The 27396-nt window shown below is 40.5% G+C and overlaps 1 protein-coding gene across 4 annotated transcripts in view; it reads right to left on the bottom strand.

Moving 5' to 3' along the window:
• TBXAS1 (thromboxane A synthase 1) overlaps positions 1–27396 on the bottom strand; it is a 239627-nt gene that overhangs the window by 71138 nt on the left and 141093 nt on the right. For all 4 annotated transcript variants that reach the window (XM_030238652.2, XM_050970055.1, XM_009094179.4 and 1 more), the window contains 3 exons: positions 21366–21454; positions 18740–18888; positions 16632–16762 (listed from right to left, as the gene is read on the bottom strand). In XM_030238652.2, the coding sequence (XP_030094512.2) occupies positions 16632–16762; positions 18740–18888; positions 21366–21454 (369 nt within the window). The remainder of the gene's footprint in view (positions 1–16631; positions 16763–18739; positions 18889–21365; positions 21455–27396) is intronic.

Here is a 27396-nt window from a genome sequence, read left to right as displayed (position 1 = left end):
TTTGGTTTCTCAGTGAAATCACAAAAAAAAGAGCCAGTTTCTCTGCCAATATATCCATTTCCAAAACATTCCAGAGAGAGTGTCCTTTTGCCTTGTGCCGGAACACTGAAGATCAAATCAAATGAGAAGCCCTCAAATTTGTCTGTCTGAAGGCTGAGGACATGGTGCTCTCACAGGTGATACTCAGCTCTGGAAGGACCTGGACTCTGTTGGACTCCAGGGTATGGCCATTGCTCAAGAGAGGCTGGGAGACTTTTCAGTCGGGCAGGTAAAACTCTTTTGTTTGCATTTGTTAATATCAGCAGGAGAAAACACTGCAGTGTTTTTACTGTGAATGGGCTGAGGGTCTGAGGGCAGGCAGGTCTTACAAAGCAATTATAACTTGCACTTGGAAAAATGACTAAATGTAAAGCAAAAAAGAAAAATTCACTGGGTGCTGATTCAGAAAGTGGAGCAGCCCATTGCCAGTGTGATCTGATCTTAATGCTTATAATAAAACCCCAAGCTGAGAAGATTTTGTATAACTTTGGACTTGCTATTTTCTTATATTATCATCACTAATCTTGTATGCAATTTTTTGACAGTAGTTCACATCCATAAGAGAACCCTGTGAGCATTTAATAATGCTGCACTTGATGTCAGAAGCCACAGCAATGCCTTTGCTGCTACTTGAAAGGAATGTGTCCCTACAAAAATGTTGCAAGAAAGCAAAATGAAAGCTGCCCCCAGGAGGGGCAGGCTTGTCAGCAAAGAGATGAAGGCACCTGAACAGAATGTGTCAAACAAGGCAACAAAGCAGATCTTCTCCATGTGACCAATGTTCGTCTAAAAAATAATAAAAAAAAATAAAGCCAAGAGTAAGCCTGAATTAGAATATGATACGGATTTTATTGGCTGAGTTTGCCACTAAAGCTGCAAAGTGGCCAATATGATTTACTGGTTAAAGCACGGCCCTTCCAGTGAAGCTGAGATGCTTTAAGCTGCACTCCCTTTTTTGCCTGTAAAGCAGAGTTATAGCTGGTGCAGCTTCTCCATCTGTAAAATCCGTACAACAGACATCAAATCTTATAAAACACCGTGAAGAGAAGCTAATGATGATCTCAGAAAACCGTTTAAGACCTAGGATAAAAACAGATTTACACAGACTCAAAGAGTTTAAGGCAAAAGCATCATCATAGAGGAGAAGGAGCCCTGGAAGGAGCTCAGCAAGTTATCTGCTTCATCCCCTTGCCACAAGGCAACATCAGCCAAACCAGCACTGACAGCTGTTTGTCTAACCTGTTCTTAAAAACCCAGCAAACCCTGACTTCCCACAGCGTCCCCAGGCAGTCCACCCCTGCACTGGACCTCTTCAGTCACTACAGAGGTTTCCCCTCCCTCAGTGACTCACCACAGATATAGCAAACCATTTGATTTCACCAGCTACATCCATAATGTCTGTGTCTCCACAGCCTGTACCTGTTTATTATGTGTATATATTCTTCCTTCAAAAATTTTGCACCTTTCTGATCTTCAAAATGCAAAAGTAAAAGCATTAGTAGCATACAAAGGGATTAAGCCTACTTCAACTGGAAAATAAAGCTGGAGGGATTTCTTAAAACCAAGATTTTGTTAGTGACCCATCTCCCATCAGTTTATACTGCTGCAAGTGGCACTAGAGGGCTCACATCTTGAAAGACAGCAGCCTCCTTCTCCATATGGTCCCACACAGACCAGGGATGAAAATCAATTTGAATTTCAGATCTAACTGTTAGTGAATTAAGAGAAAGAAGAGAACTGTTTGTAGTTGATATAACCTTAATACAGGTGTTTACAGCTCTTTCAGGAGCAGACTGGTTTTTAGATCCTAGCCAAAAGCCAGAGTTGGCTGAAGTGCTGTGTAAGATACAGAGATACCACAGTCATGGGTGGGTAAAATAAGATACACTCCTATTTGGGTTGTTTCATAAACTGTGTGGGCCCACAGAGAAATCCACAGCTTTGCTTAAGAGCTGGAAACCCTTCCTGAAGCTGGTCAGTATAAAATCAAGGGATTGTCTGCAGCCAGGTCTATTTACACCTCTAATGAACTGGCCACTGTCTCTGACTCTGGGGAGTTTCCCCCTAGTGCCAGGCTCAGGTATCTAAGACAAGCACTAAGTTTTTCACCATGAAATTCAGTCTAATGGTAAGGAAGTGTCATGGAGTTTGTGGCAGCTGTTGGCAGCTCTGCCACACTGGGCTGGCAGTCAGGTCACAGCTCAAGAGCATAACCAGCACAGCTCCCTCCATCACACACACACTTGGGGAAGGATCAGAAAGCAGCCCAGAATTCAGTGGCTGGAGAGTCCTATCCAGCTTTCCCAGTCTCTGCACTGTGGTGAGCAAGAGACATTGGCAGCAAATATCAGTGGACAGCAACCTCCTCACTCTGTATTTGCAAAACATTCAGGATAACACCACTCTGATAATGACTCCTGGCATGATCACAGTGCAAACAATAAATATTGGATTTGTGTGTGTGCTAGCTGAGCTTCTCCTGCCCCACACATGTTTTGCTGCTTGAAGGGGGAGCAGTGACATTATCAAAATACACAGTGAGGAAAGATAAGAAAAGAAATGACTGAGTGATGGGGGAAAGAATAGCTCAGGCCAGGCCCTGCCATACATGCCAGCATGTGGAGCAGGCACCCATCCCCAAACCAGCAGCAAGCTGCGCACCCTGCTTCACACTGCATGCATGCATCCTCTCTCAAAGCTCATCTGGCCTCCCCTAAACCATCTGACACTCCTCCCCTCTGTTATTTGCACGAGGAAGGGAGGATGCCGGATGGGAGTGTTTTAGGCTAAGTGTCTGACATCCAGAAGCTTGACCCACTGCTGACTCAAATTGCTGACTAAAGGCTGCTGTTGCAGGCAGTTCTCTGTTCTTTTCCACTTGCCACAGATTGCAATTTTATTTGCTTAAATTAAATTCCTGATTAATAATAATTTTGTGGTTTAGCAGTTGACTCACATTCAAGAAAATGCACAGGAATCTCATTATTTCTTTCTTTTTGTTCTTCCAGCCCCATATGCTCCTTTTAACATTCTTGCAAAGCTCCACCACTCACTTTGAAGAGCCATCAGGACATTTCAGGGCCATTCAGAATTTACTGCTCACATCCTGCTCTCCCTCATTTTTCTCAGGGTTTGTTCAAGATCCATTCTTTCTGCATCACACAACTTATAGATTGCATATGTTTTGAGGGAAGGAACAGCTCATTATTTGGTTTTGTGATGCCCTTAAGTAATTTCAGGAAACGAAAAAAAATTTTTTCTTTTAACTAAACTGATAATAGTTTTGAGACTGACATAAACGGCATGTACTGCTAAAAAAAAATACAACTAATGATATTCATATTCTTTATTAACAATATGGGGGAAAAATTGTCATTATCACTACTTCAAGCAACTGCTCTCCACTGCTGGCAGGCAATCCTACTGCCAGCTTATCCATTCAGGATCACACCTACACCCTACATTAGGATTTATCCCAGATTTTCAGCTATATTAAACTGGCTTTTACCTAAAGTACATAAATCACATCTATATCTGACTCTCATGACTTGTGTGCATGAAGGGATACAGGCTTCTAACACAGTGGGTGAAAGCACTGGGAAGGAAAGGATTATTTTCAGCTAACCAGTGACCAATAACAAACTGTGTTATCCTCCACAGTTTCATGGGTGCTGGGTTCAGTTATGGGTTTTATCCAATAGATGGCTCCTCAGTAGCAGGAAGGATTCTCCCCCTGTTCTCCTTCCCTTCATGGAGTTTCAATATGACTTTCTAATATTTACAGAGCTATTATCTTGCAAATATAGGCATTTTGTGCACACTGATAAACACACAGAAGCAGCACATGTGTGTGAATTAAAGAACAAAAGAAAAATTAGATGACATTTTATATTACTGCCTGCCACTTTGTCCTCTGCCAGTACATGGGTCCATGAAAAATGATAGCCTGGAATGCTTCCTAAAGTCAAACTAAAAAAATACAACTATAGAAACATTAACAGGATGCCAAATACAAGCTGTCTTTCTCCCCAAATATATGAGGACATCTCCCATATCTTACATATCCCTGACTGAGCAATACTTAAGGAACTTACAGGCATCATTACTAGTCTGTCAACAAAAGATTTTTCACAAGAAAAAAATAAAATCCTCTGTGTAATTATCGATATAATGACCCAGGAGAGTTCTGTGTAATTGGCAGAGTGCAAGTTAACATCATCATGAGTAAGGTTAACATTTCTGAGACAGTGAAAGTGAATACATTTTTGTTGTTTTACAGAAAAACATAATTAGAATAACCCCCAAGATATTCAGAAAAATCCTATTTATCCCATATAGACACTTCTCTGAATCAGAAGAGCAGTTTCCAGTCATTTCTGTTCTGAGATCCATCCCGCATCTCAGTCAGATTTTGTCAAGATCCTGTCAAAACCTGGTGGTAACCCCACTTTGGGATTGTGACCCTTTGGTCCAGCCACATGATCAACAGAAAACAGAACACCCACAATAAATAATAAATTGCATAGAAGCCAGATGATGGCTGTTTAAATTCCCATGATTTAACACTTCAATGGGGCACAAGTACAAGCCCCCTATACCTGCTGTTAGCATCTAAAATAATATCATTCCTAATAATAACCTTTATCCTTGAAATATTAAGCTGCACTGAAAAGGGAGAGAAAGGTACCATTTTACTATAAATACACATATAAATATGTAGCTTCCTAACATTAGCACAATTACAGCCATAATAACTGTCAAGAAAAAAAATAACTGTTTCATCCCTGTTCAAAGCTGAGCACAATCACTGGTCTCATTTCAGCATTCCAAAAGGACTTGCCTAATTCCATGCCTCAAGTCAGCCTTTTTGCTGGCTAAAACCTTGAAAATTCAAACCAGCTGGCACCTCGGTCGCTCCAAAATAAGCTCAGCAGCAGCAGCATGCCTGAGCATGGGGCTGGGGCACTGCTGCTCTCCTTTAGCCCTCAGCAGACATCCCAAGCAGCACCCTATCCTTGATGAGCAGCATGCAGAGAAACAGCACATGGAAAAGCAGCCTTATGATCTGGTGATCCCTCTTTGGCGCTTTGCATGCTCAAAGTCATTGCTCTAAAACTGCATGGAGCAGATTTAAACCCTGGCCAGTCCCAATTGTGGTGAAACACCAAACCTCCATCTTCCCACCTGGCTCTCCCTCCCAGGACACTGCAGCCAGCAGAACTCACCCAGCCCCAAAGCCAAGCCTGCAGACTTTCAGCCACCTTATCTCTCTTTAACGGGCAAATATACAGGCATGTCAAAAAATAAAGAGTTCACAACTGAAATATGGACAATCATTTTCACCATGGAGCAGTTTAAAAGAGGCAGCAGTGATATTCATTAAGCTGTTAATAATGGATTGTGGCACAAAGCAATTTATCAAGTTTCCACTGTAATTAAAATCACTGAATATTCGGGCACTTGCAATGTACCTAGCTCTCCCTGCTTCTGAAGCTTTACATTTTAATGTGAATTATAGCTCCCTCTCCCCAGAGAGCTACTAAAAAGCCCATTTTAATTGGTATGTTTTTAATTGAGATTACATTATTAAAAAGTGTAAATTTCTGTTGAAGAGAGAAAGGAGGTGCTCAGCTCCCCTTTAGTCTCTGTCTCCCTTAGATATAGCTTGCTTATCCCAGGAGGAGGGAAAAATGAAGGGTAGATGCTGTGAAGGAAGAGGAGAAAGCCCTGAACAATCACAGGCTGTGAAGCCAGGGCAAGGCAGCATTGTCTGCCACAGATGCAGGATTTTCTTGGTGCATTTTCGGGAGGGAGAGGAATCACCACCATCATTCAGGCTGCTCTTAACAAAAGGCAGAGGGAAAACACCACGCAGGGATTCCTGCCTCGTAGCCAGCTGACATCCAGGGCACATTTCAGCAAGCCTCTCCTCGAGGTTACCAGAGACAGACAATCTGTTGCTTTCCATAATAAGTAACTCTAATATTAAATTCTCCTCAAAATCCACATACGATCATGAGCGGATGGGGTCTAGCGAAAGCCTCTGCTGGTTCCAGAAGGCTGAGGGCAAACAGGGAGAGGCAGCCCCTGGGGCAGCCTGGACACAGTGGCAAGAAGATAAGTGCCCCAAGCAAACAAAGCTGGTTGCCTTGGTGCACAGATATGGGTCAGACTGAGCATGTTAAAAAGAAAAGTGACTTCATGCACTTGGCATCCAAATGCTGGCCACTTAAATGGTGCTCCTGCTGGCAAAATGGACTGTCAGTGCCTCTCATAAGTAGGAATATGGATCTCCTAAGGTGAGTAGACACGAGAGTAAAGGGAGAAATATCAAAGGAGTGCAAAGTAGATGGCAACAGCTGAGACAGATCAAGGGAAAAATTTCCAGAGATCAAAACACGCCAAAAGATGGACAAGATGGTTGAACAAGAATGAAATATCATGGAACAGCTTTTCCATATCTGCTTCAGAAAAGGTCATACTGTATTGCAAAAAGAAGGCAGTGCATGGGGCTGAGAGGTCACTGTAGGCAAACAGAGACATAGAGAGACTAAGAGACAAATTCAGAGATCACCCACTCGTACCACAAATGCTGCAACTCCCCTTCTAGCTCTGGAAGTGACTCAGGAAGGAAGGATGGTGAATCAACAGCATATAAAAGGGGAAAAAAGAGGATGACACGTGAAAGACAAAACTGAAATTGTTAAAACTGACAGAGAAAGGGGAAGCTCTGTTACTACAATTAGGTCAGTAAATCTGTGATTTTTTCCTAAATTAAGAATTTAGATGCTATGCTCTAGTTGCACATGTCAGAGGAAAGCCTGCTTGTAGTGGGAAAGTACCCAAACATGCTATTGCTCTGAACAGCAAGGTAAAATTAATATACGAAATTCCCAGTCCCAGTCAATAGGCCCCTTGCAGATTCAGATCAAGAGTAAGTAAAAACAAACAAAAAAAAAAGAACATGTAAACAAAGATTAGATCTTATATCCCACCTTGGCATTAAAGACCACTGCTCTGCTGTGCAGAAAGGTAATCTTCCAGGTTATTTAATTTAATGCAAGATTCCTTTTGCTTGCTGATCTGAAAACCCCACACCCAGATCACAGATGAAGCAGGAAAAGGAAGGGCTTTCAGAGACCTCAAGTAGAATCTTCTGAGAAACTTGTGGGAGCACACTCTAAGGGTAACATAAAGAAGATGTGAAGAACTGGAAGAGAGACAAGTTACAAAAGAAGGGGAATGTGCACAACCTCAGAGTAACAATTTTCCCTTTCAGCTAAAGGGTGAGTGCTGAGACCATACCATGAAGGAAAACAAACAACAGGAAGCAGGAAAAGATAGGCTGGGCAAGATTTGCTTTATGCCAACAGAATCACAAAGAGAAACTGTGCTTCCAAGCCTATAGAGAGATGACCCTGAAAGACAAATTTAACACTGCTTAGGCTGGCTATTTTGCACAGATGAAAACATGCAGCAGAAAGGCCAGATTACTTACTGATTTGGCATGTGCCAACAGATATATGACCACATCAGATTCTACTCTGAGTGCTATAATAGAAAGGCAGCTGGATGTGCTTTACTCCCTTACCAGAAAACAGAGACCTTTTTCTGAGCCCCGAACACAACAAAGTCTCATTGGTTATGTGAAATTTCTATGGCTTCAGCATCCAGGAACATTTCCCCAAATATATACAGTGACCCACCAGGCTGCAACAGCCCTGGTTCAATTATTTTCTCTGATAAGAGTATCAGGAAAGTTGCTAACTAACCAAGGGGACAAACTTTATGTCTAAGGTCATGAAAGAGCAGCATTGAGTACTAGGTATAAAAAGTATTAAAGCCAATGCCACATCCTCCTCAAACAGATGGCCTTTCAGAAAGATTTAATCAGACACTGAAATGCATGCTGCGAATACTCATTACTAGCACAGGATCAGGCTGGGACAAGTGGCCAGCACTGACGTTATTGCCTACAGGGAATTACCACAGGCATAAACAGGATTTGCAATGTTTGAACCTCACTCTGGATAGCAAGCACGGGGTCCCTTCGTGATCATAAAGAAGGGTAAAGCAAAAAATTTATGATGAGGTGAGCCAGGTCTACATGGCAGAAACCCAGGCCCTTATAAGGAGCAACCTCCTAATTTCTTTTGCTTTCTTATCCTCTGTTTTTTTGCTTATGCTTGTCACACCACTACAAAACTCAGTGACAAAGGCCAGTTTTCTCTGGACACCACCTTCACAGCACAATGAGCTCTTGCCCACCTTATTTTACTGGACACATAAAATACAGCTGTGACCATTCCATGCCCTTCAGTATCAAGAAGAGGAAAACCATGATATCATCACAACAACCAGAACCCAGAAGAAGGGAAAAAAAAAAAGAAAAAAAAAGGGACTTTTCATCTCTCATTCAGTGATGGGGATGGCTTCTTTGAAAAAGAAGGTTTGCCTTTCAATTCTTTCCTCCTCCAGTTTTTCAGAGAAATTTTACTGCAAACATTATTTAGAAGAGTCCTTAAGCTATCTTTTGACCTGGATTTTCAATAAACAGTAATTTAAGAGATTGATTTTACCATGAAAACACAACTCTTAAAAGTCATTAAAAACACTGACATTTCCAATGACTGAATATGTAAGTTTATTTATTTTCACTGGAGATGACAAAGCCTTTTTTCAGTGCTAAAGATCCCACCCTTCTCAAATAAAAGATATTTCTCATATGCTGTAGATCGGCAAAGTCAAATGTCTATCTTCACTTCCCAGAACAGCTGGTGAAAACAAGAGGAAAATGCACACAAAACTTATTGACAGAAGGACTTAAGTCCTTCCTCCTTTTACCTCTGAAGGCATCCTGTTGGTTTACTGACTTCCTGTGGACTAATGGTGCTACAGGGAGCATCTGAACCTCCCCTGTTCTGCCCAGAAATGGCCAAACTTACAGGTTTTTCTGAAGACCCTCTGAAGGAGCTCCACCACACATCTCTTAGAAAGTGAAGTTGGCTTTTCCTGAATAGATACTCACATTTTCCTGGTACCATCTGCAAGACCATTCTTGGCAACTGTGGATATGCAAAGATTTAACCAGAATAAACACCATGAACACCCTGGTGCTTCAATTTACCTTCTATCCATCAGCACAAGTCTGTGTTCTTGCAAACTGAAGCGTGGTCATCCCATGCACTTGGCACTGCTGAGGCTGCACCTCAAATGCTGCATTCAATTTTGGGCCTCTCACTACAGGAAAGACATTGAGGCGCTGGAGAATGTTCAGAAAAGGGCACTGAAACTGGACAAGGGTCTGGAGCACTAGTCTGATGAGGAGCAGCTGAGAGCTGGGGTTATGTAGCCTGGAGAACAGGAGGCTCAGGGGGAATCTTATCACTTTCTACAACCATCTGAAAGGAGGCTGGACTTAGGTGGGGTTGTTTTTTTTTTCCCCAAGTAAAACCACAAGAGGAAATGGCCTCAAATTGTGCCAAAGAAGGTTTTTGATTGGATATTAGGAAAAATCTCTTTGCCAAAAGGGTGCTCAGTTGTTGGGAAGGGGCTAAATTACTAACCCTGGAGCTATGTAAAAGTCATATAGTTGTGGCACTTGGTGGACATGGTTTAGTGGTGGACTTGACAGTGCAGGGTTAATGGGTGGGATTTAATGACCTTAAAGGCCTTTTATAATCTAAATGATTCTGTGATTGTGCATGAGCAGTGCTCCAAGAAGTCATGGAGATGGCACTTTGAACCCCAGAGTGTAGCTGAGGTGGCTGGCATGTGTGAACTATGGGATAGGGACATCACTCCTGTCACCTCCTGAAGAAGAAGTGGAGATACACTGCAGTGCTTGAGAAAGACCAAAAGGGAATGGAGAGAGGTGAAGGCATCAGAGAAAGAATCACAGAAGCCAAGATTATGTTGTAGGGCTTCTGCAGAGTTTGCTGGAGTGGAGCAGATACATGATACCATCTGCCTATTCCTTGTTTAGAGTCCATGAAGAACTCTGAGCCACAACCAAGGAGACAGTACAACACTGCCATAGTGCAAAGGGTTAACAACAGCAAGCAGAGCTGCTTGTGGCTTGCTGGCAGCAGGTAACAAAGCAGACATTTGCTAACTTCTTGTGACCACAGTGTCCATAAAGCCCTGGGCTCACAGGTGCTCTGGGCTGTAGAACTGCAACAGATGCAGCAGTAATGCAAAACTCTTCCTGCACACCTCGGGGAGGCAAGAAAGGCACCACTCTTGTTACTTGTTCTGTCCTTAATCTCTTTGGAATAGAGAGACTACAGAGCTGCGTTTCATGGTGAAAGAACCTCAGCCAGACACTTCAGCCCAGGCCTGAAACCCAAAGATCACATTTGGTAAGCCTATAGTTCCTCCTTGGAAAGATCTCAACAGGGTGATCAAGAAATTTCAACAGGTGCCCAAAAGTAATAGGGATTTCAAGTTCATTTCTATTTAAGGTTTTTTTGCTTTGTTATGTTTAAATACTACCTCAGAAATCCTGAGAAAATTATAAAATTCATTACATCTTCAAGAAAAATAAAATAAATAATTTTAAAAAGTCAAATGTAGGAAGGAAGGAAGGAAGACAAACCACAAGGAAATGGCTTGACTTTTAAAATAAGGTGAATAACTAAAATTTCTTTTAATACAATGCTAGATTTCTTTTTCTTCAGAATTACTGCATGCTGCCCAAGCACAGACACCAGATTTAATGTTCAAAAGTTTTTTTAACATATTCTAGAGCAATTATACCCTTCTGTTAAAAGCAGTAGAAATAGAGGTTTCAGAACTGTGTTCAACTCCATATTTAGCCCACATTTCCTCTATATCTCTAAAACACACATTTAGCTCTCTGGAAAGTCCACATTTCCACCTGACAAAGGCAGTGGATAATGGGATGATCAGACTGTGGGAACAGCCCAGTAGAACAGAATCACAGCATCCCTCCAACAGACTCAGAAAAACAAAAGGACCAGACTGATCCTTTGTTTTCCTGACTTTATTAATCAATAAAATTAGATTATTTAATATTGCCAAATAGTGTGCATCCTTAAATGGACACCACCTGTTCTTCCTAACACAAATTTTGCTTCGTTTTATACAAAGGCAAGAATACTGCACACTATTAGAAGGTGTCTAATCCTCCCATCTGCTGTTTTAGTAGAAAAATATTTACTTTTAAACATCTGTATTGCGTTTACACAGTTCAAACACACACACATAGCTCCTGGAATGTACATAGTATTTAGCAAATTTTTAACTAACTTTTCTTTGTAATTGTATAGTTTTCCCTTGACAAGGAGAGGATGAGACTTTTTCAGGAGGATTACCTCTGCTCAACTCATTTCAAGCAGCTCTTGAATAAAATAGTTCATTAGTTCATGAAAAGGAAAGACTCCAGGGAACTACTGGGGAAGGAAGAGAAAAGAACAGAGTGTCACAGTAATTAGGTTTTGAGATTGTCGCTTATCCTCCAGAATGCAGGTACACACACACATGTCCCTCTTCCCCTTAGGGGAGATCATTGCATGCTTATCCCTGGGAATCAGTGTACCAGAGATTAAAACTAACCCAGTCATAATTTCCCAGAAAGATACTAAAAGTTACCTCTTTATAGCACGTTGCCTTTGCTAGTCCATAGAGCAAGAGAAGTCCACCCCCTTTGCAAGCATTTAAATGCCTTAATTTCAGAGTTACTCAAAATGCAGTCTTCTGACCTTTTTAGACTACCATGGCTGATGCTGAAAAACCAAAGGACTTCCACTCACTAGGAATTTCTCATGCCTGCCCAGGTGTACAGGCAGCCTGGGAAAAGCAGAGACACTGTCTGTAGCTACCAGTGAATACCTGGCACAGCAGACTACAGAGCATCCCAGAGCCACACCAATTAAAAGGAGGCCAAATCATCACCAGGACTGAGACATTGTACAGTTTCTGAGTGGCTTTACACCACAGGGCTCAAAGGGAAGCACGGCTCCCAGCAGCACAGCCTTCACACTCTTCTCGTGTTGTTCCTTCTGTCTGCTCTGCATTTGCACTAAAAGCAGTCAAGGAGACTCTATAAGTCTCCAGCCAGACTGACTGGACAGCAAACTGAGATGCCAGTGAATAGTTCTGGTGATACTTCCCTGTGCTTTGTCACCCTCTCATTCCAAATTGTCTTGAGAACACCAAGAAGCAGCTGATGGCCATCAGAAACATCATCAGATCACTACTGGCCTGGCACGGATTATGTGACCTTGAATTACACATTCACTGTAGACAGTATGACTGGAAAAATCAGGAAATATCAGAAGAAGATGTTGAAGCCTCTATGAATTCTCTAATTCTCCTTGCTAAAGGATGCACATTTTCAACAGTGGATTTTTTCCCACAAGTCTGTTGTGATTTTCCAAAAATAATCAATAGCCTTAAATTGTTCCAATACAGTTGTTGTTATTACTATGGATTACAAATGAAACTCTGGACTTTCATCTGCTGACAGGGGGCTTAGTTTCAACCCACAGCTGTTGAAGGGGATCTCAGTTTTGAGCACTAGGAAAGACTCCTTCATTTAGACATTATAACTTAAAATAAACCAGTAGGTTAAGAACTGAGCTATAATGGGATATCAAAATAGCTCAAAACCACAAAAACAATTTGCATATCAAATTCTTAAATGAAAATCTATCAAAGTATTATTTATGGAAGTAAACAAATAGTTTATCTGCCCTGTCTTTGGAAATATTTTGCCTCAGGGAAAAATTCAAACCTGGACAGATAATCAGGGTAAGGTATTTGAACATTTAAATCTTGCTGGATCCTTTAAAGTAGGTGCTAAGTGGTGCATTAAATTTGTGCTGTTTCTTCTGATCTGGGTAAATTTGCTCTTCTGTAAATAGTGGGAAAAGCCTTTTACAATAATTTGAATCCATGAATAAATGTAATGTATTAAAATTTCTAAAGTACAGGCATTAAATGTTTTCGTACATAAGCCAAATGAGTGGGATATCCAGGACTAGAATTATTTGAGTGACCACAGAAAGATAATATATAATTAAAATGACATCTGCACCACTAACCGAGGGGATGAGAGAAAGTGACATCACAGATCTCATATAAGCTGCAAGCGTATTATTAGATCTAAACCTGGCTGTAAAATTACTATCTACCCAAGGGATTATCTTTAGGCATTCAGAAGCATTGTTTCATTTACTGATAGAACAGGGATGATAACAGGCTGACTTTGCTTGTCACATTGTTTTTTGGCCTTTCTTTATTCTTTGTTCACATTAGATGTAGATGAGAGGAAGACAAGTTTCAGCTAAATCACTGTCGTGGAGCTTTTTATTGTTTTACAGTTTGTTCCAAAGGCTTTTTTTATCCTCCCTACCCCCTCCCCTCAAGAAAAGAACCCCAAAGCATTTTTAATGGTGATAAAATCATTGGGGAGTAAAAGATGCACACAATGTAACATCTAGGAGTGTAGCAAACTAAGGAATACCCATTGGCCTAATGCACCTCAGGGAGACCATAAGACTTGGCTTATAGCTCTCATTATTAGCAAAAAGAACCAGTGGCTGCTAGTTATATCTTTGCCTTATTAAAATTCAGTGCCAAAACTCCAACTGGTTTCAGTGGGCACATTTCATCATTTGAGACCTACGACAGAGGACATAATTCTCATTCACATGCAGGGCTTTCTGGGACACCTCATCTCTGTAGATTTAATTTCTGCATTAAACTGAAAAATGCTGCATTTTGTTCTGTTTTACACACCATTTTTATGTTTCTGCAAATATTAGTTGCCTATATTTGTAACAAGACTCATGTGCCACCAACCTAAAACATTCCAAATCCTATAAGCAGATATAGAACATAGGCAGTGAAAAGGGGAAAAAAAAAAAAGAAAGCTCCAAACTTTCCAGTCACTTTTGAACAATAACAATCCTGAACTGCAAAGGAGACTTAATTTGCTTTAAGAAATCTGTCCCTAATAGTCAAAATCTTAGGACTTGAAATAGCTCCCATATGCCAATTTTGCAAACTAAGGAAAAAGTCCAGGAGCAGACAGGTCTGCAGGCAGCCATGGATTTGTGCATACACTGCTAAGGTAAACACAGACCTTGCACTTTCCCCCACATTGTCCTGGTGTTGGGCAGCTACTGCCATGTGTTATCTCTTACAGCACCTCCCAAAACCCCTTCCAACAGGACCTTAAGCCTCTGGCCCATCAACCACTGCAGCCTGCAAAGAGGCTGCATTATGCAGATTTCTGCCTCCTGATCTCATCACTACAATCTTGCTTTTTTTCTGTGCTGTCCCTTGTTTAAGGGACCAGCTCTAGCACAGTGCAGGGTTTAGCCCACGATCAACCCCATCAGTGCTACAGCCACAGGAACATGCTGCATTCCATTAATAACAGTAAATGCAGCAACCACTTTTAACCCACATTAGGTTGTTCCATTGTCCCTTTTATCCTTTCATAAATCATACACAGAACAGACTTTCCATGCAAGACCCTGTTGGCATGAATCTTTGATTTAAAACTGTCCATACCTACAGCCACATCTGCCGGCCATTAGAGTTCACACTGGACCTATGCAGTAGAAATGAGGTGCCTGCAAGAAATTTATACACATCATCAGTGCCAGAAGAAATTCCTGCAGCACTCAGCCTGGGCCAGGAACCCTGTTTATGAATCACCAGTTGTTTGTGGCCAGTCAGTGGTACTTACCATCCTTCAGGTGAAAAATAAAACAAAGACTGATGAAGGTGGGCTGAAGGAACAGCAAGCAGCATGTAATGATAAACTGCTACAAGTGTAGAAGTGAGAATCACAGCAGAAAAAGTCAAAGAGCAGCAATAAATTTGAATATAGATTTTGTTTTTTAAATGTGTCCTGGAAGTAAAGTAGGGTAAACCAAAATTCATTTTATCCTGAAAAGTGGCAGCTGTAGGGTGAAGCTGTGAGAATAAGTTGGGAGGATCCATTGTCACCTGTGCTGTCACTCCATCAGCATTACTCTTCATCTCAGAGAGGCATGAAGCATCTCTTACACCTCAATATTAACAGCTTCCTTCATGTGGATGTTGTGTGTTTAGGGACAACTGTTATGCAAAAATTTGTTTCAGTTACATCAAAAATGGAATTCTCACTGATATTCTTTGTTTCTCATCCATATTCCTCCATGAAATGAAATGAAATGAAACTTCACGCAATAAAAGGAAATGAAGTGGAATGCAAAAAAATTAAATGAAAAAATATGAAAAGAAAGGAAAGGAAACTTAAAGAAATGAAATCTTGAGATTTCATATCCTTTCATCAAATGGAAATTCATTTCATGAAATAAAATGAAAAATCAAATAATAAAATTAAATTAAACAAATAAATTAAATGAAATCTTGGGATTTCATGTCGTGAATGAAAATGAAATGAAAAGTCAAGGAATGAAATGAAATGCAATTCAATGGAATAATTGAAATTAAATTTAGTTAAATTTAAAGAAATTAAAGGAAACATACCAAAATAGAATTAGATGAAATCTTGAGATTTCTTTTCCTTTCACAAAATGAGCTTTCATTTCATGAAAGAAATGATGTGCCAAATCAAAAAATGAAATGAAATGAAATTTTAAAAACTGGAGTTAAAAAATGAAATTATATTAAATGTAACAAAATTAAATTAAATGAAATCTTGGGATTTCATTTCATGAAAGGAATGAAATGACAAGTCAAGAAATGAAATTAAATGAAACAAAATTTAATGGAAAAAAAAGGAAAATAAAGGAAAAATTAAATTATATTAAAAGAAATCTTGGAATTTAATTTCCTTTCATGCTTGTTCTTCTTTTGTCCAAAACAAACTTTTGTATCACAAAACCAAAGCAGAGGTCTACATTCCAAAAGCTTTATAGATCAAAAATAGAGAGACTTTCATTAAAATGTATGTGCCTTCATATACTTCATAACACAAGAGTGACTAAAAACAAACACAAAAAACCTCCTCAGAGTTCCTTATGTCCAAAAAAAGAGGTAACAAATGATTTGCTCACAATGGGCAGCCATTTGTTTGCACACTTCAGGTGGTATTTGCTACCTCTCTATTTAGCCATCTCAGCTCAAGTGGCTGCTCTAAGCAGACATTCAGATTCTTCCCAAGTTCCAAAGCAGCAGGAACTGGCACAGGGCTCTGTGAAACCTGCTTCAGTTCTCAGGGAGAGACTGGGTTGAAACACTCAGGGGGGTTTTTTTCCCCTCTGGTCCTTGAGGCAAAGTAGTGTTGACAAGACACATGACTTTAGGATGGGAAAAAAATTCCACAGGCTGAATCCTTCCTTCTGGGTCTAGAAACTGGGCAGAGAAGTCATCCCAGATGCAACTTTTCTGCATCCTAACTTGAGGAGAAATACTAAGAGAAGCAATACTGGAATGTGTTAACAATTCTGCCTAATGGTACACAAAGCTAAAAATTAATCAAATATTCACTAAAATACTTTGAATGTTCGGAGAGACTGAATTTGTTTTTCAAACAGAGGCTTATGCCGCTTCAAGTTTTTCCTGAAAACATTTGCTTATCCTTATGTTTATCACAGAAATAGTCTTACCTGAGCTGCATCTTGCTGGTGTCTGTTGACAATTGCATTTTTTATGGTTTGGATAAAAAATTCATTAAGCTCCTTTTGTTTCTTGTTGGGAAAAATGCGTAGCAATGGGATCATTATGAATGGGAAAGAAACTGTAAGAGATTTTAAAGAAGAAAACATTGAATCAGACTGTGAGAGCATATAATGGTCCCCCTTACTCTTCCTTAATGTTATAAAACTTATCAAGTGGGATGTGTTCCTTTTATGAAGACTGATTTCTCCTCTCTTCCTCTCCCTTTAGCAACCTGTGAGGGTGGAAGAAAAAGAGGATCCCCTTTTGGAGATGTCCTGCTGGCCAGGACTCCCTTTCCAGACAGATGCCTTCCAAGCTAGTTTCCCCAATGCCTCAGGATTTTGGTTCAGATTTTTGGTGTCACAAAGCCACCACAACAAAGGGGAGCATTATTCCCCTACCTGCCCAGACAATTACATGGGAAAGTGGGGGATCTTGAACTGGCCTAGCCACTTATGGCACCAACATGTGCAATTGGGTAGTTTTCATTCCTGCTTACAGCTGTCCAGCATTAGGGACCTATATGAAGGATGGGGCTCTTTAGCAGGGCCTCTTTCAACAGGACAAAGACTATGGGGTTTAAACTAAAAGATTGCCAATTCAGATTAGATAGAAGGAAGAAGTGCTTTACAATGAAGCTTGTAAAACAGGGGCACAGGTTGCCCAGGGAGGTGGTGGGTGCTCATCCCTGGAACATTCAAGGTCAGGAGGGACAGGGTTCTGAACAAACTGACCTGGTTGAAGACATCCCTGCTTATTGCAGCGGATTGGACTAGATGACTTTTTAAGGTCTCTTCCAACACTATTGTGTGATTCTATTTATTTTGCTTCTCTTAATAGGCCACAGACTCAGGAAGTGGGATATTATCAAAAAGATGATCTCCAGTCCACACTTCTATAGCCACAACCTAGACACCTGAGTAAAGTCTTACATTCTAAGAAAGCCCTCATTGACTTATGAACAACTTAAGACTAACAAATCAATCATTCAAAAAACCCTGTCCTGCCAACAGGGCAACAGCATTGTGGAAATTCTCACCACATTAATGAATGAGCAGTAAGAGATGAATCAGGGAATCCAACTCCAAACATTACAGAAACTTTTTTGTAACGAAGGACACCCTGCTCTTAGATGTATAGAGGCACATTTCTAACCCTTAAGAAATTGGTTACAAATCACATTTTGCAATCAGGTTAAATGTTAACCCCAGGGCAATTTGGATACACAGCTCCAGAAGGAAACAGTTGATGTGCTGTGAGTACAGGTGCAATCTGTAATGACAGCAGGATCAGATGGCCACAGGAAACTTTGCCACTGTGCCACCTGATACTACTGTGTGTAGGTCTAGATAACAAGATGATAAAAGCTCAAAAGCCTTGATTATGCTGGGGCTTCCTCAGCTGTGATTCTTACTGGCCCTGACTTATCAGGATCATCACCACCATGAAGCCTAAGCTTTCATGCCCTAGAACTACATGGTTTTATACCCCACTCTTGCATTGCCTATCCATTAATCCAAAATAAATGCATTCTCTTCAAGACACTTGTGATCTTTATCCTTCAGAGCCATCAACCAGGCTGTGGACAGTGTTCAAAAAGAATTGGGAGTACTTACACAATCTGTTTATAACCTTCTACCTCTTTTTTTAAGTGGGTTCATAATGGGTGAGATCTCAATCTCTACTAAGCAAATCAAGTGTACAAAAACTTTACATTTAGGTCCCAAAGGGCAATTACTCTGTTTTAGTGAGAAGTGTATTAAAACAAGTACTGTGAAAACTGCAGGACCCAGAAACTTTCCTGTCAGATGAACCAGGAGCATTGTGTTCCTGGACTCTTTCTGGAGTAAGTTTCATTAATGGTGACAAGACCTGTAGAGCACATGGTGGGAATCTCAAGGGTAGAAGTCACCTGTGGGTTGCATTCTGCATCCCTCTGAAATAATGCCAGCTATAACACTTCCTACTCTGGCTTCAGCATGAAGCAGTTTTGTAATTTGAGAATTACTTTTATGAAATTACCACACAAAAGTAGAAAAATATAGACTATACTCACGGATTAGAATGAGAAGAGGCTTAAACAAAGACATTTCAAAGAATGTTCTGCAATTCTTAACAAAGGGGTCATCAGGATTCTTCTGAGAATCCACCTCAGTACCAAAAGCTACGCTACCAACGACATCCAAGGTAAAGCAGTTGTAACACCTGCATTTAATTGAAGAATGATAAATTATTATCTACAAATCACAAACCCATTAATATCTTGCTCCTACAAACAACACACAGCATTAATTTTTGCCACTGAGTTTCCTTTTACTTTTAGATTTGAGCTTTGCCAACAAGAGATGTTTCCATCATTCTGACAAATGGTGCTGCTTGATAATGAACACTTTTTCCAGACCTACAAAGTGAATATATTTTCATACAGATCAGTAATTCCACTAAAATTTTATTAAAAACAATTTAATTTGTCATGACCTAGAAATCAAATGTAACACATCAGAGATGCATAAGCATTTTCTTAGTATGCATCCTAATAAATGAGATCATTCCTTTCCCATTTTTAAGTGCAAAAACCACACCTATTTCCAGTCCAGTCTAAACTCTCAGAGACAAGAGGTTCTTAGGTAAAACTAAGGTCCTTAAGGATTCCTCCTCCTTCTTCTTCATACCTCCTTTGTAATGTAACTCTGTGGACAAAACCAAGAGAAACTGACACCAAGTGAGATCTGTATCTCTGCAGAGGAGTCGACAGTGCTTTGAGAACTCCAAATGACCTGGGGACCATCATCCAGAAACATCAGAACTTACTAAATGGCTCCCTTCATATCTCACCCTCAATCCAGTTGTCTTACCATCTTTATTTTCCTAGTAGGCTTTAGCAGCTCTATTAAGTTTTGAGATGGGTGGACTGAGAATGTAAAACATGCTTGGAATTTGATTCTTCTGATCTGTGGTGAAGTAAGCAATGTCTATACTTCCATGATACTTAGGAAAGGCTTATATCAATCTCTGGTGTTTTAATCTGAGTGAGCATGTATGAAAGGAAGAACAGGAGCCAGACCCATTATATCCTGCACATATTATATGAATCAGTATTTCTAAATGACAATCTCAATGACCTCTCATTCTGATCACACCAGAGAAGATTTAAAAGATACAATAATGCAAAACTCACTTCTTTTGGTCTTCAACATTACACACACATAAAAAGCATCATTAGAAGTTAAAATGTTAAACGGGGGGGCCATTGCTATAAAACAATAATTTAAGAAGGACTCAATCATCTACCTCTCCAAGGTACTGAAAAATAAAACAACCTTAAAAAATAAATTTTGAGCTATTGGCAAAACACAAAACAGCTAAAGACAACTAAGGTCATAGGAGGTTACAGATAGGTCTTTTTCTCCAAAAAACAGCTCCCAAGGCAATTCTGTAAAACTGCAGTGAAATGTGAATCACATTTATAAAAATGTCAATCCTGCTGAAATGGTAGTATAGTAAAACAACTGGAAATATCATGTTCTGAGACAGTCAACATCATTCATTTATACTTTCAAAGGGTCTTTTCCAAAGTGTCTCTTGGGAGGTGAAACCCTATAATGGATCAATACCTAAAAGACCACTCAAAGACAAAGGACAAATGGAAAAATGGAAAAGACTGGAAGGACTGAAAAGGTCAATTTTCTTTACAGCACTAGGCTAGTGTAATGTATCTTGAGGTTTCATAGCACTTCTTCAGCTGCTTATTAGATAAATCTCTCTTCATATACACACACACAACACATCTGCATGCGCACATGTACTTGAAAAATTATTAATAAATTGTGGCTAAATATCCATTTCTTCTGATGAAACAATATTATTTGTGTTGCTTCAGTTTAGGGAATATCATTAAGACCTTCCGAGGGCACTGACCAACCCAGCAAATGAAGTGTAGGCAAAATGAAGCAAAAATAATGCCTTTTAGAAAGAATGCATTTGAACTACTACCCAGGATCTTACAGAAAATGCATCTACTCAGAGAAGGGACTAGCCAGTCCTGGGAACAGTTCAGTGAAGACCTTTGATAAAAGAGCAGCAGAAAAGATAATAGAATATTAAATGCATAACAAATGAGAAAAAGTACAATATGGAAAATATTAAAATGTCATTTGATAAATCAATGGTCCATTTTCATTGGGAATACCGATCCTGTTGCTTCCCCAAAAGTTAGCATGCCATGAGAAGGGGTTATGAAGAATGTGGTAAGAATGATTTAGTGCTCAAAACCCCCTCATATTTAAAAAAAAAGAAAAGCAAAAGAGTGATGGGATAGATATACTTGATACTAGACCAATTCTTATGTTTGCACATTATTGGCAGCCTGCAGAGAACAGACTGGACAGGGACTGATGCAGACTTCCTTTGTCCTTTCAGCTGTTAAAACTTCATTAAATAACTGCCAGAAATACATTAGATGCTTTACCAAAATTACTTTTCAAGTATGCAATGAGTGTCCCAGGAAGAAAAGGCTTTTATCAGACACACCCTCCATTAAACTATGATCTCCATTTTTTAAAGTGAGAGAGGAAAAAAAAAATCTTTTTGACAGTAAGTGTGAATTTAGAATAACTGCTGCTATTGACTTTTTTCCCTCTTTTTTAATAATCTGCTACTGAGTTTTGGCATGGTGAACATACCTCTGGATATCAAAAGCTTTGCCAGAATCTGCGTAGACTTTCAAGTTACACAGCAGGATGTCACAGGTCTGGTTTATCAATGGTGTCATCTGGAAAGGAACACATTGAATTGTGAAAAAGCATGAAAATGTTAAGAAAAAAACATCAAACAAAAAATAATTATTTTAAATTATTTTTATCTGATAAATGGGATGGAGCTCTCAGGTTCCTCTGCAGGTGTTGTTAGGCACTTGTGCATAGGTAAGATGAAATGTTGGCACTTTCTGCTCAAAATAAACCTACACATTACAGGGATGCCCTTCTCCAGCTCTGGGCCTAAATGCAAGAGGCTGTGTCACCTACCTGACCAATGGTTCTTGCCTCACTGTGGCTACATACACAGAGACCTATCAGGCAAAAATATCCCCCTCTCTGTTTAATCATTCCAAACAATGATTTATCATGATCTTTGTTTCCACTACATCACATTTAGGTTAGATATGCTGCAGGGCAGAGGAATAATGCTTTCCAAAGTCCTGTAAAGGCAGTGGCATCAGTTCTATCCTGCCATCTCTCAGTTTGAGGGACTTAACATGCAACTAGAAAGTGACCCTGGATACCACTACTAGCTGCCGAGGTCAAACTGCTATTAGTACATGAGAAAAGGCTTTTCTGAAGTGGTGATGCCATTAAACAGACATTTGTGTGGATTTATTAATCTAAAGGTTCTTTCCAGTCACTGACACATGCTGGTCAGGTAGACTTAACCACAGCTTGGCTATATCCAACAGTGCAATAGTCTCTTCTGTAGGGCTTCATGGGAACCACAGCACTGGCAAACATCAAGGCCTCATCAATGTCTCACTGTCTGTCTCTTTAGCTTTCTGCATATGAGGAATCAGACACTTCCCTGATTACACCAAAGGGGGGGACAGAGGAAGGGGGTAGCAGCAATCCAGCCACGGACCAGAAGGAATTATATCCTATAGCTCTTCCCCATATAGACTACCAAGAGCAGCCTACAACCTAATACCAGAGTCTTGCCTCAACAACTCTGTCAAGCATCAGCAATGTACACACAGAACATTGCCTTTCCTTCCTGAACTACCTCCTTCAGCATACGGATGTCAACAAACATGAGAACAGACTTATCCTACTCCTCTGACATTCTTGTTACCAAAAAAGACTTACTGCAGCCTTGCAGCACACTCTGAGAGCTCTGCAGCCTGCCCAGCCAAGTCCATTTTGCTTGGCACTTCTACCTCTGTGAAACTGGCACAACACTTTTTGCACAGGCACTCTGCCATCTCAACACATGGGCAAGACTGCACGCAGTCAAAAGGCCAACGCAAGAGCATCCAATATGTTTTCCAAAGGCACAAGTCTGACTCAAGAATGTGTCTAGCTGCTCTCAAGGTCCCATGCCTACATGAGAGAAATTACATTGCAGAGCCAGGTCGATTTGGGCTTTGTCACAGTCTCAGAAGACAGCTCTGGTGCCGGATTAGTGCTTGGTAAAAGTAGCTGTTACACTTTTGGGAGGTGCACACCGCAGTTATGTGGCAGTTTTCTTCACCTTTTGGCTTTCCGAAAAGGTCTCCTGCACCAAGCTTCTTCTCAAAAGAAGCTTCAAACAAATTAATGTCTGTTCAACAGATTGAACCAAGGTGAACTACTTCATAATCTCAGGGTCCAGACCCCCCCGCTAGTGAACTGAACCAGCCAAGGAGAACAAAATGAAAATCAGTTTTTTAACAGGTATGATGTTTCTGAAACAGATGGTGATCATTTCAGATTTTCCTTTTATTGCCCTTTTTTCTCTCTTATTCTTCATCACATCACCAGATCTGTAACCAGCCAGCTGGTTGCTATCACTTTTCAACAGCTGGCAGAGACATCAGGGGCATGTACGTCTGGCCAGGGCATCCCACAGCACCTCTGCACTTTGCACATTCCACCAGCCTTCAGAAATACTGTTGCAATTCGTTCCTAGCCATGAGGTATTTTTATTAGTAAATCTAACGAGGAAAACAGGGAGGGGGGCACATGGATTTGATTTACTGTTAGCATGACAATATCAGATTCATGTCAATAAAACAATTATTTGTATATGAAAGCTACAGGGGATATCTACTCTGGAATCCTAGGTTGGTTGGGGTTTTTTATTCCCCTGGGGGATATAAATTAGTGCAAGATTGCAAACTACAGACTGAAACATTCTTAAGTCTCATAACACCTCAAAATCTTTGTCCGATTGTCAAGAAAAATAAAGTAGTGTCAGGGGAGGTGAACTGTACCAAGCATAGAAACTTGACATGTTGATCTACACTGCCTTGGGTATCAGTTACTTCCCGTACATTCTGATTTGCCAGTCAGAACATAAAACCTGCATAACCTTCAGATTCAGTTCTTGGTGGGTAAATAAACCCCAGCTGCTTTGTGTTCAGATTGGCTGAGAGTAACAGGATGAAGAAAAATCTAAACAATATGGTCCCTGTAAATATTTGATCTGACAGTTATCTAATAGCAAGAGTAGCCCAGAGTCCAAATTTCTTTCTTTCTGCCAAAGAAGAGCACTTGGGGTTAGGGTTTTCATGATGCCAGGGGCTTTGCTGTATAAATCCTGCCAATATGCTATTTGGCACATAACAACAATTAGCTTCTGATTCTGCATATGCACAGTGCATGTGGATCTTTGCACTATTCAAAGGCATCAGAGTCACATTCCTCTAGATAGATGTGGCCCTCAGTATTCATCAGTATTATTATTTCACTTATTATTAGCATCCAAACTAAAAACTAGAAGGCTGGATCATATTCATTGTAGGCAGACACATTGGAGACTTTACTGTTCACAGACAGCAAGCAGAAGTCGTGTTTGGCCTCTTGTCCCACAAATGTTATGAAACAGAAAGGAGGGAGAAGGAGAAAGAATACATCCCTAACACAGGAATTGCTTCTCTTCCAGATTTAAAGTCTCTGAATAAAACCAGAAAATGAGCAGAGTGTCAGAAAGGTGCTTTGTGAGAGGATTTGTTTCCATCACTTGAGAGTGCAGCTGTGCTATTCCTGGGCACAACTTACCAAAATGAGCAGCTCAACAAGATATTGGCCTGTGGCTCAAGTTCATGCACATTTCATGTAAAAACTTTCACATCAGTGATTTGCTTTGCCTTATGTGAACACACTTGCTTTGTCCACAACAACAGCAGTTCCAGAGACACTCCCAAAATGCCTTTGACCAATGTGCACAGACTAACAGCAAATCAAGGAAACCTTAATGGTTGGACTGTCAGATCTTATGTCCTAGTGGAACATGAAAGATCTCCATGCCTGAGAGTGACACTAGAGGATTTTTCTGCACTGTTCTGCCATGTTATTCAAGTTCTGTTTTATGTCTCTCTTTGTTTGAAAGAAATGCCTCAACACAAACTCCACTTCACAGGTTATTTAGGACAAGGCCACATTAAGCTGTGCTCTCTTCCTAATTTTTGTGTTCTGTTTTGTTTAAATGGTTTGGTAATGGAGGAAAGGATCCCTGGCATACTGATAGGAGATGACAAGACTACTGCAGCACCATCACAATACATAAAAATCAATAGGTTTTCTGCTGGTGTTGGCTGTAAAAGAGAGTAGAGCTATTTATCAAGTCTGACAAGGGGTCCAGAACTGCAGGATCATCATAGGCACCACAGCAAAAAGAAGAGGAACAAAATAAGAAACACTAAATAGGGAATCAAGGTTGGTACATCAAGATCACTAACATGTCAGCTTGTTTCAATACATAACAGCTGAGGAGAGCATGACAGGAACACTGGGAAATGTTTCTACTACTTAGAGCCTCTAGGTATTATAATACACCAATTCCTCATGAACTAGATCTTGGATCAACTTTCAAGGATTGGTGTTGTTCCCACTTTAAAGATAAAAGTTTTTTCATGTGCAGAGAATTTAAGTAGCTTCTGTCAGATCACCCAAAGGCAGTCAAGGGCAGAGCTGGAAGTGAAATATCTTGGGTTTCCTGCTTCCTGTCTCTCATTTCTCATTCTTAGTGCTCCCACAGCAATGGCACTATGGGGTTCATTCAGGGGTTTTATTGGAAAGAGCTTATTATTAGATCTGCTACCAACTCCAGGGGCATCTCACACGGGATGCTCCCCAATCTTACTGCAGGATTAAGCTTGTAAGTCTATTGCTTTATTCACCAGCACTGTAGTATTTGTGTTCAATGCTATCCAGCCAAACCTTCCTCCAGCTGGAGTGGACTCCTTTAGTAATCTTTACATGCTTGTTAGAAAAAGAGAATTAAAAAGGGAGAACACCCAAGACACAGAAATCTATAAAAGCCAACAGTGAAATGGTGCACAGCTTTTAAAGACAAATTGAGAAAAGAGAAAGCTGGAGAAGATGTCAGAAACTCTTGAAAAATGTTACTAAAACCACTCTCTGCAGACACACAGAAATCACTATATTGGCTACAACTCTATAACCTCTAGTTTCAGTTAACTTTCTGTAACTTTGAAAAACTCAAAATTTCTGGAATCATCTTTTCATCATTTGCTGGCTGGCTGTTGGAGATATTTGCCATACTATGGAGAAATCCCTCAAGATCAGTGAACTTCTCAGTGACATTACACCACTTCTTTGAAGTGACAAGGGCAAAGCTCTCCTCTGCCCACAGCCCCAGGTGCCTCTGTGGAGCAAGGCAGGTTAAATCTTAGCCACACACATTAGCTGTGTCTTGAGCCTTGTCCTCCAACAGCCAGGCCAAAGTGGCTTGTCACTTCTCACTCGTGCTAGCCCTGAAACTGTCCTTTCCTGAGTTTCTGAAACAGAGATATCAGGAACCTTTGTCTTGGAACTCTGTGTCTCTTGGTGCATCTTTCATCTGAAGTGATTGCTATGGGGAGCACAAGGAGTTGTTAACATCTGTTGCTCTGTCACAGGCTAACAGGTCCCAGTTCTTTTAGAGCATCCAGACACACAAGCCTATGTTTGGAGTGGCACCAGGGGCTGCAGCACTCAAGGGGAAACCCTCTCCAAAGACACTCATGAGGTCTGCAGTCTCTCCAGCAGCACTGCGGAGTCTGCATAGAGCAACAAATTTAAGGCAGTCATCCAGAGTGAATGACTTTGGTGTGGGATTTTGTCAAAGCAATTGATATCTTGGAAGGAGAAATAAGAAATGTCCAAGTAATATTTATAAATATGTATAAAATAACATATCTAGGTTCTTATGCAATAAATTATTACCAAATTTGTGTTTGTAATTCAAAGCAGAGAGGAAGGGTTTATTATAAACAGGATGTCTTGCAGATAATGCTGGTTACTCTGTAGTATGGCCAATACTAGAACATGGTATTTTTGTTTCCATGCTGCTGTAGAGGTTCTGAGAGAGTACCAAATATGGGAGAGTTAAAAAGTGAGATCATAATTAATGAACATTGATTTCCTTTGTACAGTGTTGGTATGGCTTCTAAATTAAGCAACAGCAGGAAAAGCACATGGGCAAGGACTTCAGTTGCATTAACTTCAAATCCCAGTATTGCTAACATATTTGGGTAGAGAATTAAATGCAAGGCTGAGTAGCATGTCCATTCAACAGTGCTTCCTAATCTCACACGGGTTTACTGCAAGTGTCTGTCTGTGTAGGGATGGACAGACTTCTGGTGGAGGCAGGGGGGAGAAAAGCAAAGTTGAACCTTTCAGAGAGACCTGCTCCACTCCTCTTTTTCCCACTAGCTGTTGAATGGGAGGATAAATTGACAATTTCCAGGTCACCCTAAGCCCATGCACAGTCACACGCCTTCCCACAGAGATTGGTAGAGGCAGCACGGGCAAAGCTGATTATCAGGCTAAAAATAAATATCTCAATCTATGCATGCAAGACAGCTACCAGGCACTGGCCAGCCCTCCCTTTTACCTCCTACCATTATTCCTGCAGTCCACCTCCACCAACAAGCCGTGCAAAGGGAGTGCCACAACTTCTCCTCCCAGCCCAGCTGGATCGGCCAGATCCTGCAAAGCCATGCATGCCCAGCCCCAAAGCAGG

The sequence above is a fragment of the Serinus canaria genome, chromosome 1A, assembly GCF_022539315.1.
Source record: "Serinus canaria isolate serCan28SL12 chromosome 1A, serCan2020, whole genome shotgun sequence".
In the NCBI taxonomy this organism is placed as follows: Eukaryota; Metazoa; Chordata; class Aves; order Passeriformes; family Fringillidae; genus Serinus; species Serinus canaria.
This window is presented reverse-complemented; position numbering and strand designations above follow the sequence as displayed.